This window comes from Episyrphus balteatus, chromosome 4, assembly GCF_945859705.1.
Source record: "Episyrphus balteatus chromosome 4, idEpiBalt1.1, whole genome shotgun sequence".
Classification (NCBI taxonomy): Eukaryota; Metazoa; Arthropoda; class Insecta; order Diptera; family Syrphidae; genus Episyrphus; species Episyrphus balteatus.
Window position 1 is genome coordinate 10,402,890 of NC_079137.1, and position 16,105 is coordinate 10,418,994.

Here is a 16,105-nt window from a genome sequence, read left to right on the forward strand (position 1 = left end):
CATGGAAAATTGAGCAAAAATGAAAAAAACTCATTCGCTTACTGGAAGGAAACATTTATGAGGCAGCTCAACTTTTTCTAAAATTACGATAAAATAATGAAAAACAGTTCTTGATATCCCTATTTTAATTAATTGATCCGTCTGTGAGATTCACTTGGTTAGCCTCAGAAAGCGGAAGCAAGTCTCCCGGGCTTGCATCACTCCATATCCGCGGGCAATACAAAAAAACATACAATTATTTAATTATTTATCATTTGAAGGCAGTTGGGATAACTTTGCCGAAGATATTGTTATAGGACAAGGTGAAGATGGACCAGAAATGTATAGTTTATATGATAGCAATTCATATCTTGAAATTCTATTCACATCTTTTCATTTGTATAATTGGGCAGTAAATATCTTATTTTTATTTTTCAATTATTTTGGAGTCGTCACCATAGAAATCATTAATAAACAAATTCAGATTTTGCCTTTTTTTTTTCTCTAGCATTTCTTTCATTCAAACAAGCATGATTTGTTGTTATTTTTGAGTTGATTTGTCGCAATGAGCCAATCAAATTGAGTTTTTTGTTAATTTGCTCTCAATTTTATTGGAAGGGAGAAAATAAACTCAGAGTCAGGACTTTTGATTTGAAACGACCTATAATATCGAAGTATTTCGGACTGGCTTGAGCTTTAGTTTCTCCCAAGTCTAAGAAGGAGTATGCTAAGGTCCCATGACTGTTGATAAATTATAATTATTAACTTTGTATTTTCATTTCTATATAAATTTTATAAAAAAGCCAATGTAATGATAAAACTATAATTTAACTATAAGTCAAAAATCATGTGCAGATTTGTTAACTGATTGTTTTAAACGGAGCAAAAAATATTTGACAATCAAAACGAGCGATATCAACTATCAACAAGCTGATTCCAGTCATGCATTTAGATCTTCAATCTTTGAAACTATTCGCAGAATCGTTATCTTAATGTTGGCTTTAAATAATGTGACATCTTATTAATTTTTAATAACCAAAAACGAATTCCATAAATAGACCCCCGAGTTATCTTCATAATCATTAGTCTACTCTGATTTCAATATCAGATGACTGTTTCCTGTCAGTTATGAAATGCAATACACAACACATAAATTTTGATAATTAAAACAAAACAAAAATTAAATAAATAATTTTTGTATTTCAAAATTGTTCATTCTTTACATTTGCAACAAATTTCTCAATTGTTTCCAATTCCTTGGAATTATTTTTCTTTGCCCATTTAATGCTAGTCTCGAAATTCTTTTCATCTCCCAATTTGTAATAAGCTGCTGCTCTATATAACCAAGCACGTAAATTCTTATCGTCCAATTTATTAATGACAAAATCACAATCAATAATTGCTCTTTTATGTACTTTTAATCTAAAAAAAAAAACGATATAAAATAAAGTAATTATATTACTAAGAAATCTACTTTTGTTTTAAAACAATTAATAAAAATTACTTCATATAACTGAGTGCCCGATTATTATAAAGAATTGGACTATCCTTAACATGATCTATAGCTTTTGTAAACATATTAATAGCTTTTTCGAATTCTTGTTTATGATAGGCATCATTTCCTAATCTGAAAAGAGATAAACATAATAGAAAACTATAGAAATAAGAATCTTTTGATTTCAAAAATAGAGAAACTTACTTTCGAAAATGTTGAGCTATTTTTTCACGCTCCTGTCGTACTTCATTTCTTTTCGCTGCGTCCTGTTCGATTTGTTGCATGAATGTAAACTTGTCCATTTGGCCATTTGGTGTGTCGGCATCGGATCCACCACCACCGCTTTTATTGATTAAGGTACGATTTTCTCGCACTTTTACAATAAAATTATCTTCATCAATGTCACTAAAGTCCTTGGATTTCCCGTCAAGAAAACTGCAAAAAATTGTTGAAATAAAATCAAATTTGCTTCTCAAACAGATGAAAAGGAAGAAATTAGAAATTTGTTCTGCAAAAAAGGACAAAACACAATCAGTTGCTGGTTTACACCTGGGAATTGAGATATCAGCTTTTGCAAGATGCAAAAGCCGTCATTATTTTTGAGAACTTCGAAGACAGAACTTCCTAAAAATTATGAATATGATTTAGTTTGTATTTAAACTTACTTATCGGCGTTCTTCATCGCAGCTGCCTCCATCACAGGATCCCCCGAATTCATGTTTTCAAGAATCTGCATAACTTGATTGACTTTTGATTCAAAATTTTTGAAATCAGGGTCTTCAGTTATGGTTTTAGACATTTTTTTGAACAAAAAAGTTCTTCTCTTCAGAGAGTTGTTCAAAAATGTGTTTGTTTAAATTGTTTTATCGATCAAACATGTAAACAAACTTTACCTCGGTTGCCAGGAAACGATTAAGTAGAATGCTAGGTGTTGTTTTGTTTTCCACACTTGTTTGTTTGTTGCTTAAAATGAGTGAGGGCGGGTGAATATCTGTAGTTTGTTCATTGTTCTAACAAAATACTATTTAAGCTAAACTTTTCATAGCGATTGCTCTGACTAACTTTTGAATTCTCTTTATCCTCTCATTTCAGTATGCACACCATTTGGCTTCATTCGTCTATTCGGCGTTGTCGGACAGGTCCTAGTGAAACCTCATCTGCTGCGTGATGTAAATGATGAATACACCGCTTTCCATCTAGAGGAGGCCAGTGTTAGGCGCAAACTAGCAAACATTGGTAAGTTTATTTAAAATTTCAAACAAAAAATACACAAAATAATCAAATTTCCTTCTTATTTTTCTTACCCTTTTAGAGCTACTTAATGTAAGTGTGACTGACATTAACGGTCGCATTCGTAGATTTCATCCTAGTTTCGAGAGCATCTATCAGCGTAAAGCTCTCAATGGTGATTCTACCGAACTGGCCAAATTAAATGAAAGACTGAGAGAATTAGAGTCTGAACGACATGAATTGGAAAAGCTTAAAAGCTCTTCAGCATTGCAAAGGAATTTTGTCTATCCATTGGCAATGTTATTGTTGTTGTTCTTTACCGGTATTACCATATTGTTGGTGGTACAAAATACATTAGAATTACTTATTGGCATTAAAGCATTGCCATTAAGTACAAGGGTAACTATAAAAATTGAAATATTTAAATTGATTTATAATTTAATTTATTTGATTTTATTGCAGCAATTTACATTGGGTATTTCATCACTATCCAAACTCGGACCTATTGGTGCTGGGTTAGAAGTATGTTTGATATTCTATTTGGGTGCAACTTCAGCTGTTGGTTTTTATACAATGCCATTTATGAAGAATGTCCGCCCACAAAAGAGAAAAACATCACTATCACAATTAATTATGAATTGTGCACTAGTGTTGATATTAAGTTCAGCATTACCGCTGCTTTCTAGAATAATAGGTAAGTCTTTGAAGAGTAGTTAGGGTAGTTTTTTTTTTTTTTAATTTTAAGCATTTTTCTATTTTCACACTATATATTTTATATACATACATAATTTGTTTAGAAATTGTTAAGGCAAGAGCGCTTTCATAGAAAAAAATAAAAATTGACAGTAACGCAAGTAAAATTTAAAAAAAAATAATTTTGTACCTCTTTAAATGCAGGAAAATTTTAATATCATCCTTATCCAAGCAGTATTTTGTTGAGTAATATGTTATATCGAAGAACAAATTGTCCCACTAAAAAAAAAAAAAACAAAAAAACAAAAAAAAATAACCTACTATGCAGAAAATAAGATCATTATCATCGTAACCTCTTGTAAACAAAAAAATAACAAACAAAAATTGGTTTCACAATAACACTTTATGTAATAATTTTGAGGACCCCAAAATAAAAGAAAAAAAGTTTGCAGGTTTTTTTTCTGCCCTAAGCTCTTTCACGATTTTTTTATTTATTTATTTATTTATTTATTCATTTATTCATCTACGGATATAAATCTTACAGATTAACGAAAAAAAAATGGTGTGATTTCAATTTTACTTAGAGCTTCCTTCAAAATTTGGGTATTTTAGTTTGCTGCTCAATTGCTGTAAATACATCAAAAAGTGTCTTAGCCTACTCTACAGGTCTAATAATGGGGTAATTGGTTTCATGCACTTTTGAGCTTCCTTATAGTGTTTGGGGATGGATTTATTGGCTCAACCTTCAGCCAAGCATGTCCCTGAGAAATATTCTATGGGTTTAAGGAGAAATATGCACGTTAGTTGGTATAAAGTGTTAAATTGGTTCAATTGAAGAATTGCGAAATGCTTTTTGCTGTGCGGGAACAAGTGATACTTTGCATTAAAAGATAACGGTGCGTTTTCTTTGTGTTTGGTTCGCATTTTGGTTATAAATTAATTTATTTTTGGAGGACTATGTGACTTTAATATATCATTCGTTATTAAGAGAATTTCGCATTTTGGTTGCTTTTAAAGGTCCTTCTCGTACTATGGAGTTTTTCTACCAGCGATACCCTATGCGTCTTTACAAAAATAAAAGCATCCTACTCACTTTGTAATCTGGTTCTTAAGTTACTTCGCATGTTATGTTCCATTTTGTTTTTTGCTATCTGGATGTTTGTATTTATATCGTTAAGGCGAAATTTGTATACCATTACAAATACACACTCCCACGAGTGATTTATGAACGAGATCCGTAAAAGAAGTGGGATGAATTCCAAAGAAAAGTTCATATTTACATTCATTTAAAAAGGCTCGGTCTATGGAATCCAATTTTTACAGACAACTCGAAAACAGGCCATTAGATATTTTGCTTTTAAATAACAAACAAAAAAATGCACGACTAGGGTCGCACGTACTTGCTCTTGCAGTTAAAAGCAGTTTTATGTTAGTTAACTTGTAGATTTTAAGAGCTGGCTCTATATAAACTAAAAAAAATTGATATTGGGGAAAAGCCGACGTTTAGTGCAAAATTTGGTTAATTGAAAAAAAAACATTATTAGACTTTTTTTTTGGAAAAAATAAAAATGCAGTTTTATTGCAATCGCTTTGAATATTACGTCTGCAAAGTTTAATCAAAATTATAAGAGCTGTTTTCGAGATACATATTTGGTTTACATTGAAAAATTTGTATGGGAGGTACACTTTCTAAGCGAGATATAAAAAAAAAAACAAAAAAAAAACCAACTTTCAAAATTTGATAAAAATCATCTGTACCAAATTTGAAGAAAATCCGTCCACCCGTTTAGGCTGTGGAAATGTGTACAGATGGACGCACAGACGCACGGACGGAATTGCGAGACCCACTTTTTTGGAATTCTTCCTCATCGTAATGTTGGTTTTGATTAAAAACTCAACTTGCCCTACAGAGCAAGTAAAAATGTCTTTGGCTCAATTAACTTTCAATTTTTTTCATCATTTGAAGAATGAACTAATTCATAAACTCTAATGAATGAAAATTATCTTTATTTTCGACTATAGTTGGTTCGGTTGGTGGACCATTTTTGAGAACATTGGTTCCACAGTAATAGTTCAACGGAATGAGTGTACCAAAGTCCATTTAATAATCGCTCCTTCAAAAACGAAACACAATACTTCTTGGATTTCGAAATTGGTTTCACTGTTTTATTGTTTAAAAAAAAAAGATTTTTCTTTTGACCCGTTAATTTTTATTTTTTGTTTGCTTTTTTAAATTTATCAACTTGTTTTGCAAGATTGGTTTGTTAATCCCAAAAATAGATCAGTTTATATCATTCTTTTAGTTCAGTTTTTGGAGATGCTCCTTAATTTCTTAGTGTAACTCTTTTAAATAAAAAAAAACATAAATATTCATACATATACATTTTTTTTCGTATTCTCAAAACTTTCTTTCAGGTATTACAAATTTTGATCTACTCGGTGACTTTGGTGCCATCGAATGGTTGGGTAATTTTCAAATTGTTCTCTTATACAATTTGGTTTTCGGTACCACAACAGCCCTCTGCCTGGCTAATAAATTTACAGCAACTGTGCGACAAGAACTTTGCGCTCGGTTAGTAGAAAACTACGTTCTATTTACCAATTATATGTCATTCATTAACTGATGTTTTGTCAAGCAGAGACCAACAGTAGCAGCAGCATTTGCTGCTGCTGTTGCAAGGACTGCACGTAAAAGGCACAAGTTTTAAATGTGTGATTTTATTATTTAGTATCTATCTAATCTATACATAAACAAAAAAAACATTACAACATAAAAATCGAAGCAAACACATTTTAATTAAATTAAAAAAAAAAATAATAAAAATTCATAATAATATCTACATTTATTAAATTAATTGCTTAAGCTTAATGCTATAGAAGAAAAAAATTGTTAAATAATATTTATATATATATAAAAATAGACTGCCTTTTCTTATTATATTTAATTCTAACTCTTTTATCATACTTAAAATGCAGCTATTATTAATAATAATTAATTAATATCCAAGCTCTATCATAATTGGAACTTTTTACTACGAATTCTTCTAATTTGTAGCAAAGAATTCCACTTTCGATTGATTTTGTGTGTTGATTTAAATGCATTTTCACTGAACATCTCCTCAAAAAGATCTAAATAACTTCATTGTCGTTTTAAAAATGCACTTACTAATAAAAAGAACACCATAATAAATTATTATAAATCATTAATATGTTAAGAGTTTGCATTAAATATTACATACTTATTGTACTTATAAATATTATATGTATTCTGTTATTTATACGTACAACATGTTCAAGATATCCTTATGAAAAAAAAAAACGAAAAATAATATGCTTCTATTTTGTGCGACTGTTTTAAATAATTTTATTAGTTTTAAATCTAAAAAAAAAAAGTATTCATATAAGTTTTCTTTTATTGTTTAATTTACAATTAATTTATCTTTGACTGCTTAATGAGTGAGTTTTACCTAAAAAAAAAACAATTTTTTTTATTTTAAGAATTAAACAAAAAAAATCACAAAAGAAAAGGAAACAAACTAAACAAAGATTTCCTCCAATGATATTACACCTAGTCGTTTAAAATATAATATTTTATCTTCTTAATTTTATAAAACTATTGTAAGAGATTTTATATTTAGATTTTAAAAATTCAAAAAAAAAAAAAAAAGAAATTTAATTAATTTTCTTTGTTCGTATTCCTTTTTTTTTTTAATATTTAAGTCGCGTCTTACAAGTTTATTTAAAAATCCTATCGTTGTATAAATAATTTTATTCATAAACTTTTAATGTAAATTTTAAATATTTTGTTTATGTTCTAAATAATAATACTGTGTATTTTTTATTTAAATAGATAATTTGTTTCTTTTATTTCTAAAAAAATATATATAAATACTTAAATTCTATACAGCGATATCTTTAAAAAATAAAATTACTTATCTTGTGACAATAAAATAAAACAAAGAAATAAAAAATTAAACGCTACACAAATCAATATTAATTATTAAATAGTAATAATAAAAAATAAAAATTAAAATACACCACTCAGAGTCATAAAATATTACAAAGCATTCACTTTAGAGAGAGAAAATAAAAGATTTTTATTAAAATAAAATAAAAAAAAATATAAATTGTTTTAAAGTTATAAATTTTATTTTCAATTTTTCTATTTTGTAATTAAAAAGCTCAGTTTTGCGGAGTTGATTAAAAAAAACATCTTCAAATAGAGAACATTTTAATAACTGCGTTTAGATATCTTAACTTTGATCGTTTGTTACTACGTTCACTCCTGGTTTGAATTACTCTTGAATGAAGGTCAATGAATGGAACAATACGTCTTCAATGCATACTAATAGGGTTGCTCGGCCTTATCACCAATTCCATTCGTATCGGAAATTTTCTACGATTCCCGATTTTGTACGGTTTGAATTTGGTTTCTTATAAGTTTCAATCACAAGACAATTAAACTTGATAGAACTTTCAAATTCGCCTGGACTTTTCCTAGTAACGCCTTCGAATGTTGTACGAGGACGAAACTGCGCTGAGCTCTATTTTATGCCATAAAAAACCAACATTGTCAAAAGGAAATTTACATTCCTATTCTGCTATTCAATTTACGTGAAACAAAACTCGAAAAATTAACTTTATTTATTACTTGAAATTGGCTGTATAAAAACTTCTATCTTTAAATGGCTAAACGTTTTTTCTGTTTGATTTAAAAGTTTTGAAGAAATATTATTTCTTAGAATTAAATTTTTACTGCCTTATTTGAAACTTTCAATTGCTTTGGAAAATAAATTTTCGAAAATAATGTTAAAAAAAAACGGTATCTCTTTTCCAAATAAAATTTAACTTAAATCAAATCAAAATTTCACTCTCGAAAAATATGAAAATAGCACATTGGCACAAAAGTCTTGATAAAGTTGGAAGATTGCTATTTCTTTTAACTAAAGGACGTTATAAAACATTCCGGATTTTATTATTCCTCCTATAAAAATTATAGACTTATACTAATTCGCAAGCATGTTTTGTGAAATAAATTGTATGCACGTTTTGGGTAATTCATGCTTCGACCACTAATACAAAAGTAATATTGCTTTGCTTTCTTCACGACCAATTCATTCTACATAAATCATCAAAACAAATGCAATATCAGTTTTTGAATGAATTCGCTCATTTGTATTTTCGGTAAACTATTTAAAATTTTTATTTTTTACAGATTGGGTTCTTTGATGTTCTTTGTATACGGGTGATGAAGAAATAACTATTGTTGTCACTGTTTGTGTTTCTTATTCAAAGAATTTTGTATTTAAATAATAACTGCTTACGACTTATTTCCTTTTGCTGTGATTTAAATAAGATATTATCTTCGCGAAATGAATAAAAAAAAACAACATTGATTAAACTTAATAGTTTAGAATATTTTTGTTTATTATTTTCTTTTTCATTCTCTAGCACGACCTATATTTCTTTGTTCCTTTACAATTTTACATAGTTATTTTACAGTAACTTTTCTCATATACAATACACACATAGAATTGGGTGGGTCAGGAGGAGGATTAGGGAAATAAGCTTATTTTGGGGTTTTATATACGATTTATATCAATTCCCTGACTAGAATTTACATAAGCTATAAATTAAGGAATAATAAATTTAGAATATCATTTCTCTGTTTTACTAATGCGCTGCATCTTCGATCAGCGATTCCTCAAATTCTTGAACGTCCAAGTCATGTAATGCCTTTTGGACCATTGCAGCCAATTCCGGTGGCAAATCTTTTAGATCGTCTAAACGTTCTTTTGCAATGGACGATGTTATCGACGACACATTTGTATCGATAACATCTTTGAATGAAGGATGAAACAGCGATGTCATGAGGTCATGATTTGTAAGCAAGGTACATTGAGTTCCGCTCCTGCTGCCACCAACACCGCCGCCAACATCATACTCCGATGAGAGAATACTTCGACCAGATTCGGTTGATAACGATGAAGACATACCATCTTCTTCGGAGACTCTGGAGGTTTTCTGTGAATCATCAGGTTCGGAAGACATTGTGCCAGAATCTTCGGTAACGTTTGGCGATTTGGCATCGGTGTCAACACTTGAAGGACAATAGCCATTGAGTAGAATTTGTGATGGTGAGAAACAGATAACATCCGATGAACTTGATTCACAACCAGAAACTATCTGGATTCGTTGTTCTAATTCGGCTATTTTCGATGCTAGAATTCTAGAATTGAGAAAAATAATTAAAAATTGGGTTTTGTTAGATATTTGTAATATAAAATTTACTTATTCGTTTTCTTTTGATGATTTAGAGCGAGATTCTTATCGTTGAGATTATCCAGTAAAGCGAGACATAGAGATTTTAAATCGGCTATGGTTTCGGTTTTTGTAGGCAAATCAACACCATTATCTAGTAATTTTTTCACTAAAAAAGGTACATATATTTTAGGTAAATAATGTTTATATTTTATTTTAAATTAAAATAAAAAAATATACATTATACAAAACACCATTAAATTAAAGAAGTGAAGGGTTTAATTAAAAAAAGCATTAAACTAAAAATAAAATATACGCACAACAGAAATGTTCTAAAAAATAAATAATAATTTTTTAAATTAAAAATGGTCTTAAAAACAAAACTCCATCCAGGCATAGCATGAGAAACAAACTCCCTCAGTTTTAAAAAAGGACTCAAACATAATACATACATCTGTAGGTCACAGTATACATATCCTTTTTAAGAATATATTTGCTCACTCACGTGCTTTTAAATAAAATAAAATCTTTTCGTGATGTAAGTTTTAAACTTTGATAGAATTACTCCATTTGGCAACCAAGTTTAGGGAATTCTTAAAAAATCGTGTAATACATGAATTTCATCAATGAAGAGATCCAAACAGATAAAATATCAATACAACGTATGATTTCGGAGTACGTTAAAGCTTTGTCTAATGAGATAGAAAGATAGGAAAAGAACAACAAACACATCTGACAGTTTTCACAAATTTGTTCATATCTGTTCTGACTCAAAAGCAAGTACAGAAAATGCTGTTATAAAATATTCCGGACGGGATCATAAAACAACAACAAAAACCTTATCATCAAACACCAAAAAGTTGTACTTATCTAATCCGAACCCTTCAGACTTCTGATACAAACTTCTTACGTTTTCGACCTCAATAATAGAAATTCTAAAGTACCTATAAGCAAAGAAAAACTCAAGAAGCTAAAAAGAGGACAGCTATAGTCCCCTTTGATGTTTTGGGGAGTTTCTAAGGTGGACAGAAAATTAAAGCATGACTTAAGAATTATTTCATCATCCTGTGTCCTGGGACTCATTAGAGGGCATCTAAGTTCATTTTCAATGCTTCGGTATATTGTAATCATTCATATAAACCGAAACATGGTTGTTTTATGAGCCGATTTTCTTTCAAGAATTTCTTTGTTGTTTTTATAACTATAGTCGAAGTTCGCTATGGTTCTCTTACAAGTTGTTACACGGTATTAATCTTAAAGCAGTTTTGATCGAAAGGAATTTTTGTGGGGCTTTGCTTGGTGTAGTTTTTCTGGCACTTATTGTACCAATACACTCTTTTAACAGATATTTGTTATTGTTATTTTTTTTTTTTTGTCTCTAATGCTGCCCACCAAAACACTCGTGCGTCCATCATGTTTACCCTTATGGTGGCTGTGTATATCCAAGTTAGAAAGCCTACAATAGCTTTCTATCTTGTAGCGTGTAGAATAAGTTATTTAACTTGAATAGATTCCAGTCAAGTGGATCATTAAAATATTTAGTTGTATTTAAAACCTTGCCATATTTGATTTGTAATAAAAAAAAAATTAAAAGCAAAAAAAAAATCACAACAATAAAACGCAAATAAATAAAACAACAACAACTAGCGCATTTACCTTGCTTATGGGACATAATATCTTGACTGTTATTTCCTAATTTAATGATACCTTTCTTGCGTTTTGCATCCAGCATTGCCTTTTGAGTTATAAATTGTGTGAGATAGCAAACAAAAAAAAAGATGATTTTTAAGACACAAAACATTGTTAGTAGCTTATTATAAAGAAACAACTATCTCCCTACCTCTCTAGAGGTTCAGAGAATGGATGCAAATCATAAATAAAATAAAAAATTTAATACCTTGTATTTGTTCATCGATTGTGTCGTCAATTCTAATTCAGATTCGGAATTCTTTAGTCTCTCTTGCAGGTACTTATTTTCTAGAACTATGCTGTCTATATCAAGAAGCTAAAAAAGTCGAAATTTGTTACTATAAAAAAAGCTAAACAAAATTAAGAGAAAGTAAGTTAGTACCCTTGGATGTGATTCATTGGCTTTGAGTGCTAAAAGCAATTCATGATTCAACCGATGTGCCTTACATTTGTAGGCATCTCTCTCGGTTACAGCTTCTTCCTTTTCATCAAGAATTGCCTTCAAATCGAAAGCTAACTGAGCATTCTATAAAAAAAATTGTAAAAAGGTCAACAAAACATTAGTGTGAACTTAGTGAAGCACTTTTCGCAAATTGAATTGTGAGTATGTAGTTTATTATTTTGTTGCTAATTAGCTACGCCAATTTTAATTTTGTTGCTAAGATCCAAAATAGGTGCATATTTTGTTGCAATTAATTGCGCAATTTTAATTTTCTTTCTCCGTTAGTTTTGGAGTTATTGAAATTTTTCTCTCACTTCGTGTGAACTTATTTCGCTCAGTTTATATGAACTCAGCGAAACGAATCAAATTGCAAAAATAATAGAGCAACAAAATCTAAGCTGTCGCACCTAATTAAAAACAAAATAAAAACCTAGTTTGAATTCGCTAAGTTGATATAAACTTAGCAAAACACAAAAAAAAAAACAAAAACTATCGGAGTAACAAAATCTAAATTTTTGAGCAACAAAAACAAAAACAAAATATAATCTTATTTTTGATTCGCTAAGTTCATGTAAACTGAGCGAAATAACTAAAACACAAAAACTACCGGAGAAAAAAAAATCAAAATTGCGGTAACTAATGAGCTATAAAATAGCAACAAAATATAAATTAATTTTTAATTCGCTTAGTTCATATAAACTGAGCGAAATAACGAAAACACAAAAATTACTAGAGCAATGAAATCTAAATTGACGTTACTATCCAGCAAGAAAATAGGAACTAAATATAAAATTATTTTATTATTTATTCATATAAACTGAGCGAAATAACCAAAACACAAAAACTACCGGAGAAAAAAAAATCAAAATTGCCGTAACTAATGAGCAATAAAATAGCAACTAAATATAAACTTATTTTAGATTCGATAAGTTCATATAAACTGAGCGAAATTACCAAAACACAAAAACTACTAGAACAATGACATCTAAATTGACGTTACTATCCAGCAAGACAATAGGAACTAAATATAAAATTATTTTGGATTCGCTAAGTTCATATAAACTGAGCGAAATAACCAAAACACAAAAACTACCGGAGAAAAAAAAATCAAAATTGCCGTAACTAATGAGCAATAAAATAGCAACAAAATATAAACCAATTTTGGATTCGCTTAGTTCATATAAACTGAGCGAAATAACGAAAACACAAAAATTACTAGAGCAACAAAATCTAAATTGCCATTACTATCCAGCAACTAAATATAAACTTATTTTAGATTCGATAAGTTCATATAAACTGAGCGAAATTACCAAAACACAAAAACTACTGGAGCAAACAAATTAAAATTGCCGTAACTGATTAGGAACAAATTATGGACCTAGTTTGGAATCGATCCAGGGTGGATGCTTCGCTAAGTTTACACGAACTCAGCGAAAAATTTCAATAAATCCAAAACAAACGGAACAAAACTAGTAACTAATTAGCATCAAAATAATAAACTACTCCCAATTCCCTACTAAGTTCACACTCTTCAACAAAAGTGATGAATTGAAAATCCATTTCGCTAACCTTCTTTTTGAGATTCTCTAAATGACAAATGAAATCTGCCTTTTCCTGTTTCCATTGCTCTTCCTCTTTGTTCGCAGAACTTGAGGTTGATGGCTGAACATCTCTACAAATTCCCACATTCCCTCGAGCTCTCAAGACTTCTATATCCCCCTGAAGTTCGAAAAGCTTTTGTTTCATTGATTCCAGTTCTGTGGTAAGTTTGATATTTCTTTCCCTCGTCTCATGCAACATATTTGCCACTGATGATTTCCCCCCAAAGCCACAATTGTTGTAGTCAGTGTTTCTGCGAACGGCAGAGTATCGCAGTTGCAATGTCTCTGCCATCAACTTGAATTGATCTCTTTCAGTGCGAAATTGTTCGAGTTCTTTCCTTAGAATTCGTAAAGCTTCGATTTTACTCTGAAGTTTACGATGGATAGCTGAGGCCTGTAAAAGTGTGGACAAGATTTATTACAAATTTTTTCTTTTCTTTTAATTTTCATCGATTTCCTACTTCGACATTATAGTTTTCCATATGCTCGCCAAAGAGTTCTAATTGGGAGTCGTGATGTGAATCGATTTCGGACATGTTTTTTTGATTAATATTTTTTTTTGTTTTGGAAATTAATGTTTGTCGTTTTCTTGATTTAAATGTGGAATCATATTTTTTTTCTTTTAAAATATTTCGATTCAAAAGAATAAAAAAAGTAGTTGAAAAAAGAAAACTTCTGTTCTATTTTTCTACTAGGTTTTTCAATTTTTGACGTTTTGAACTGTCAGAGAGAAGTGTCAAGGTTGACTTTTGTGTGTTTTTTTTTTTTTTAATTTTAAGCGTGTTCATGTTTCTGAAATATTTTTTAATATGTTCTGTTTGTTTTTTGTTTGAAAAACTGAACATATAAGACAAATATTTCCCCACCCTGACAAATTTAGCCCAAAGAATTTCTTCCGGCAGAAATATGAGTTCTGTCAAATGAAAAGTTGACGTATGAAACTGCCGAATTTAGTAATATTTGGTTATTTTTGGTCAGAGTCTGTTCCAAACTTCAAAAATTGTGTAGAAGAGATTAAAAAAATTCCCCACCCTGACAAATTTAGCCCAAAGAATTTCTTCCGGCAGAAATATGAGTTCTGTCAAATGAAAAGTTGACGTATGTCAAACAAATAAATAAAGAAACAAATCAAATTGTAGTGATTTTTAAATTGAATTGCGTTTACGTGTTTTTTGCATTAAAAAAGTGTTAATGTTTATCGAATTCAGCATAAAATATGAAATTGTGTTGTATAATGGTGTTCAACTTGTTCCAGATTTTTTGGCAGTCTTTCGTAGTTTAATTTCCTACTGACAGAATTCTCTCCCAACTGACAGACTTCCTAATTTAGTGCACAAAAAGTCTGGAACAGACCTATAACTGACAACTTTTCCAGTAATTTTGTCACACAACAACACAGTCTAACGCCCTTATCATAAAAATGGCCAAGAATGAGTAAGTTCATTTGTTAGGGGTGGCTTGCCATTGTCAGCTATTACATGAAGCCTCAAGAGGCGCGCCTCTTTTCAAACGTAATGGGTGCAAAAGAGAAAAAAGATGAAACATAAAATTATCCGACCAGAGAGTCGTGGGTCGGAATTCTGAGACTCTTTTCTGACGTTTCTTTTTCCACTTTTCCTTTTTTCAACATTCTCTTTCATTTCTTTTTGCTTCTTGGTGCAATACAACAACAAATTTTAAATCAAAAGAGAAATGTCAAATTTGAGTCGTGGACTCAAGAGGCATCGTGTAATAGTACGCGCCTCACAGAATGATTATCAAAAGAAAATTAGAAAAAAGAGTCAAGCCTCTTGAAGCTTCATGTAATAGCTGACATTATTTCAAACAAATGGCAGAGCAGGTATTTATACGAAGAAAATTAAAATATTCAAATCTGGTTCAAGCATGTGCTTTTCATTTTAACTTATCGTTACTTTTACGGAAAAGTTGTATCAATCGAAAAATGACGTTTTTAAGAAAAGAATACAGAAAAAATCACAAAAAAAGTCAACCTCTGAAATCTTTTAGTTTTCGCATTATACATAATGTGTCGTTGCTAATTTTTACTTTTTAGCTGCATCCTAACCGTAAAAGCGACATCTATAAATTAACCTTAAACCAGATCTAAACCTCAGATATAACTACCCCCAAAATCAGAAGATTCAGATTGTTGAATCACGGATTAAACAAAATTTGTACAATTCGCCTTTCATAGTCGAAATAACTAGTTATCTTTTGGTAAAGTATTACTTCAACACTTCATAGCTACAATTTGGGAATTTTTATTTTCTGCTTTGACGTTTTGTAAGCGCATTCCGTATCGTTGAAAAAAAAAAACATAACGATTAAGAAATCCAAATTGCTTTGATGTTTTTGGTAGCAAATTTTCAAAGTTTAAACTTAACTGGTCACTGTGGTGTATGTGTAACATTTTTTTTAAACAACTTTTTTTTTCTAAAAAACTTTTTTTTGTTGGCGAGACGACTCACTTCACTCTCTAAAATAGCTAAATCTCGACACTGTTGTTTAACTAGTTGAGCACATAAAATTGGTTACAATCGTTTTCCACTTTTTCAGTTGTAACTCCCGTTGTCCGTTACCCAATTCTTTAAACGTTTGATTTGATTTGTGGACGGCACGGCGTACACTTTGTAGGCCTTACACATACAGTGCATAGTTTATCAAAATTTCCAAATGAGTGAGAACAAGTAAAAGATCACTAGGATTTTTTTTGTA

At 30.1% G+C, this 16,105-nt stretch overlaps 3 protein-coding genes across 5 annotated transcripts in view; 1 reads left to right on the forward strand and 2 right to left on the reverse strand.

The window, feature by feature from the left end:
- LOC129919457 (protein Lilipod) overlaps window positions 1–8,756 on the forward strand; it is a 147,200-nt gene extending 138,444 nt beyond the window's left edge. For 2 of the 3 annotated variants that reach the window (XM_056000332.1, XM_056000330.1), the window contains 4 exons: window positions 2,567–2,710; window positions 2,787–3,103; window positions 3,167–3,398; window positions 5,813–7,011. In XM_056000332.1, coding sequence (XP_055856307.1) covers window positions 2,567–2,710; window positions 2,787–3,103; window positions 3,167–3,398; window positions 5,813–6,021 — 902 coding nt within the window. In that variant the 3' untranslated portion in view covers window positions 6,022–7,011. Of the gene's footprint in view, window positions 1–2,566; window positions 2,711–2,786; window positions 3,104–3,166; window positions 3,399–5,812; window positions 7,012–8,612 lie in introns of those variants that run through there. The other variant, XM_056000333.1, reaches the window with a different exon arrangement.
- LOC129919466 (tetratricopeptide repeat protein 12) lies at window positions 1,160–2,401 on the reverse strand. Its single transcript, XM_056000347.1, has 4 exons — window positions 2,140–2,401; window positions 1,679–1,909; window positions 1,484–1,606; window positions 1,160–1,401 (listed from the first exon to the last, which is right to left on the reverse strand). The coding sequence occupies exons 1-4, from the start codon at window positions 2,271–2,273 to the stop codon at window positions 1,182–1,184; spliced, it is 708 nt and encodes a 235-aa protein (XP_055856322.1). The 5' UTR covers window positions 2,274–2,401; the 3' UTR covers window positions 1,160–1,181.
- A 43-nt stretch (window positions 8,757–8,799) lies between the features above and the next one.
- LOC129919458 (coiled-coil domain-containing protein 149) lies at window positions 8,800–14,101 on the reverse strand. Its single transcript, XM_056000334.1, has 7 exons — window positions 13,852–14,101; window positions 13,359–13,784; window positions 11,730–11,873; window positions 11,556–11,663; window positions 11,315–11,393; window positions 9,689–9,827; window positions 8,800–9,626 (listed from the first exon to the last, which is right to left on the reverse strand). Exons 1-7 carry the CDS (start codon window positions 13,924–13,926, stop codon window positions 9,071–9,073), a joined length of 1,527 nt encoding a protein of 508 aa, XP_055856309.1. The 5' UTR covers window positions 13,927–14,101; the 3' UTR covers window positions 8,800–9,070.
- Between the last annotated feature and the right edge of the window lie 2,004 nt (window positions 14,102–16,105).

Coding starts and splice junctions, on each gene's coding strand:
- LOC129919466 (XM_056000347.1), bottom strand. CDS start 2,273: ATGTCTAAAACCATAACTGAAGACCCTGATTTCAAAAATTTTGAATCA. Junction 1,910..2,139: donor GCGATGAAGAACGCCGATAA/GTAAGTTTAAAT, acceptor AATTTTTTGCAG/TTTTCTTGACGGGAAATCCA. Junction 1,607..1,678: donor ATAGCTCAACATTTTCGAAA/GTAAGTTTCTCT, acceptor ATCTCTTTTCAG/ATTAGGAAATGATGCCTATC.
- LOC129919458 (XM_056000334.1), bottom strand. CDS start 13,926: ATGTCCGAAATCGATTCACATCACGACTCCCAATTAGAACTCTTTGGC. Junction 11,394..11,555: donor AATCGATGAACAAATACAAG/GTATTAAATTTT, acceptor ATAACTCAAAAG/GCAATGCTGGATGCAAAACG. Junction 9,627..9,688: donor CATCAAAAGAAAACGAATAA/GTAAATTTTATA, acceptor TCTCAATTCTAG/AATTCTAGCATCGAAAATAG.